We start from the raw sequence: 3,514 nt of genomic DNA, 5'->3' as shown, positions 1-3,514 counted from the left end.
TTCAGGCTGCAAAGCAACAAAATGTGATTATTTTAAAGGGGGTGTTTCTTTTCTATACCCACTGTATATGTTTTTCATAGTACATAAATCTCTATTACTTCAAAAGATCAAGAAAAATTTGATTCTTCATGATCCATGCAACTAAATAATTCCACTTCTTGTATCCATTTCTGTCATCACAGCCCAAATAAAGTAGCCTGTTTTGAGCACTGAGTTAAATCTCTCTCTCCCACTCTCACACACTCACAGGACAGAATTGGCACTTTCAAAATACACCTGAAGGGAAATCCTTCCAGCTGAACTCCTCCTCACCTACACACAGCTGCACTCCTTTTAAACAAGACTACGTGAGTATATACCCCTTCCTTCTTAATCCAGCTCTTACATAAACACCAAATTTGCATGTTGTCTTATTCAGTGCATGTGTAGTTCCTGTATTAAAAGTAACTGTAATGGTGCGTGTATGATGTGTCTTTGCAATGTACAGGTCCAGCTGATGTCTGAGTGCAGCGGCAGCATTAAGAGTGTGAAGAAGGTTTCTATGATCCTGGATGATGAGGAACAGCAGGAGGAACAAGGCCTCACTGCCCTCAACACTGCAGACAAACAGTCAGGTACTGACACTTTGTCCAACACAGAGGAGCATGAGGACGTCTGTCTGGTACTCATCCCGAGTGGTTCACGTAAAAAAAAAAAGTCTTCACAAATAGTGCATGCACTGACACAGATCACATGTGCAAGGGACTATTTGTCAATTTATTTAGACGAGTCTAAAAGCATAAGGCTATTTATTTATCTATCAATAATAGCACATAATTACATTTTCATGCCACCTGATGGATGGATGGATGGATGGATAGTTGGTAGACGGATGAATGGATTGGTGGATAAACAGAAGGATGGTCATATGATGTATAGATACGGAGGGTTGGTTGGATAGATGGAATGATGAATCAGTGGATTGATGGATAAACTGATGGATGGATAAATAGTTAGATGTAATAGGTGGTTAGATGGGTGGATAAACTGATGGAGTAATTGATAGATAGTTGAATAGACTTAAAGGAATGGAAGGATTGGTGGATAAATGGATGGATGAATATGAGGATTGAAAATTAAATGGGTGGGTAGGCATGAAGAGATGGATGGATGGATTAAAATGTGGAAAAACAAATGGATGGATGGATATGGGTAGAGGTTTGCATAGACAAATAGAGGAATGGTGGGCAGATAGATCTATAGACAAGGGTGAATGGTTGAATCAGTGGATAAGCATATGGAATGATAGGTAAATAGATGAGATGAGCAGATAAGAGTTTAGACAAATGAAAGGATTGATGGATGGATTGATAGTTGGGTGGATGGATGGATAGGTGGCTAAATGGAAGGATAGATTGCTGGATAGATTGTTAAATGGAAGGGCAGTTCAGTCGATAGGTGGAAAGATAGTTGCGTAGATGGATGAGTGGATAGGTGGACAAATACATTTATGAATGCATTGATGATAGATAGTTGGATAGACAAATGGAGGAATGGATGAATAGGTAGATGGACGGATGGATACATAGTTCGAAAATTAGTAGATTTGGTTAGATGAATGAAGGACTGGATTGGTGGATAGACAGGATAAAAATGGAAGGATGCTGAAAATATTGCATGTAGAATTTATTTTTTTCACTTTATGAACTTGTCCTTTGTTCTCCGCAGGAGTGATTGAGCGCTGGGAGCTGCTGCAGGCTCAAGCAGTGAGTAAAGAGCAGTGCAGCACCAGAGACCCCCAGCAGCTGACCTCTGACCTGCATGACATCTCTTCCTGGCTGGATCATGTCACCCCTGAGCTGGACAGACTGCAGAAGCCTGAGACATCCGTCAGTGTCGAGATCTTAGAAGAGAGGGTCAAACAACTTAAAGTAAGCATCAGTTATAGTTCTAGAATGCATCTAATCTTTTAGATTTTTTATAAAGAGACACTAGAAAGGGAAAGAAATGTTTTCATACTTTGTTCCACATTACACAGGAAATGCAGAAGACATTTGCTTGCTATAAGACCATGATGCTGTCTCTGAACCTGGGTGGGCGAGAGCTGCAGCAGGGGGCTACAGGAGGAGCACCTGAGCTTCAGGAGGGTCTGCGCAGCATGAATCGCCGCTGGACAGAGGCTTGTGCGGGACTAGAGGGATGGGAGGACAGTCTGCGCACCACCTTAGGACGCTGTCAGGTGAGATATCTGTCAAACATTTATACAAAACCTTAATGGAAAGATTGAAGCTATTGGGATTGATGCCACGTGAAACTTCATCTCTCACTACTGAACATCTGCCCTCCTGTAGGAGTTCCACGAGATGGTCCACTCTCAACTGCTATGGCTGGCCCATGCAGAGAGCAGACGCTACACAGTGAACCTGAACGACCCTTCTGTGCAGCCCTCCATGCTTCAGGAACACAAGAACACGCTGAAGGTGTGAAACCCAAACCAGAACAACATCAGCTTCTCCAAGACTGTTCAGGCATGGAGAACTCCTCTAGTTTGTCTTGTTATTTGTCTAATGAGCTTATGTTTTGCACCTCCTGTTGGCAGAATCTGGCAGAGGAGCTGCAGGGCAGGCAGAAGCAAGTGAGCTCCCTGCAGGCGATCGTCTCCGAGCTGCTTCCTGAGGCTGGTGGGGAGGACAGTGCTGAAGCTAGGGAAAAACTCCATGTTATTGGAAGCAAACTACAACTACTGTCACGTCAAGTCGACCAGGATCGCCAGACGATTCAGGAGAGATTAGTAAGCGTGAAAACTGTCATTTACACTACAGTCATTTTTATAAATTTAAAAAAATGCTTTACAGTACCACTTTATGAGCACATTTTGCTGGAAATCCCCAACTGGTTTCTATTGTACGTTCTATTGTACGATACTCCAAGACTGTTCAGGCATGGAGAACTCCTCTAGTTTGTCTTGTTATTTGTCTAATGAGCTTATGTTTTGCACCTCCTGTTGGCAGAATCTGGCAGAGGAGCTGCAGGGCAGGCAGAAGCAAGTGAGCTCCCTGCAGGCGATCGTCTCCGAGCTGCTTCCTGAGGCTGGTGGGGAGGACAGTGCTGAAGCTAGGGAAAAACTCCATGTTATTGGAAGCAAACTACAACTACTGTCACGTCAAGTCGACCAGGATCGCCAGACGATTCAGGAGAGATTAGTAAGCGTGAAAACTGTCATTTACACTACAGTCATTTTTATAAATTTTAAAAAATGCTTTACAGTACCACTTTATGAGCACATTTTGCTGGAAATCCCCAACTGGTTTCTATTGTACGTTCTGCAGACTTCGTTGATCCTTGTGGATTTATTTGAAGCAGTCAAATGTGCATTCAAAATATGAATTCAGACTTTTTTTATTTACAATTTAAAAGTTTGGGGTCAGAAAAATTTAGGCTAAATGTAAAAAAAGAAAATGTGTCCTTTACTCCGTAAAGGATCTGATTAGACCGTTAGCATCTCGCTCAAAAATGACCAAAGAGTTTCTATATT

General features: G+C 42.3%; 1 protein-coding gene across 1 annotated transcript in view; it reads left to right on the top strand.

The window, feature by feature from the left end:
• Nucleotides 1-217: 217 nt before the first annotated feature.
• The window catches only part of LOC107560389 (nesprin-2-like), a 5,198-nt gene continuing 1,901 nt past the window's right edge, over nt 218-3,514 (top strand). The window contains exons 1-6 of the mRNA XM_016244552.1: nt 218-347; nt 488-614; nt 1,708-1,910; nt 2,018-2,218; nt 2,331-2,459; nt 2,579-2,770. Coding sequence (XP_016100038.1) covers nt 497-614; nt 1,708-1,910; nt 2,018-2,218; nt 2,331-2,459; nt 2,579-2,770 — 843 coding nt within the window. The 5' untranslated portion in view covers nt 218-347; nt 488-496. The remainder of the gene's footprint in view (nt 348-487; nt 615-1,707; nt 1,911-2,017; nt 2,219-2,330; nt 2,460-2,578; nt 2,771-3,514) is intronic.

This window comes from Sinocyclocheilus grahami, unplaced genomic scaffold, assembly GCF_001515645.1.
Source record: "Sinocyclocheilus grahami isolate Dianchi unplaced genomic scaffold, SAMN03320097.WGS_v1.1 scaffold722.1, whole genome shotgun sequence".
In the NCBI taxonomy this organism is placed as follows: Eukaryota; Metazoa; Chordata; class Actinopteri; order Cypriniformes; family Cyprinidae; genus Sinocyclocheilus; species Sinocyclocheilus grahami.
Note: the sequence above shows the minus strand (reverse complement) of the source record. Positions and strands in the feature narration are given on the sequence as shown.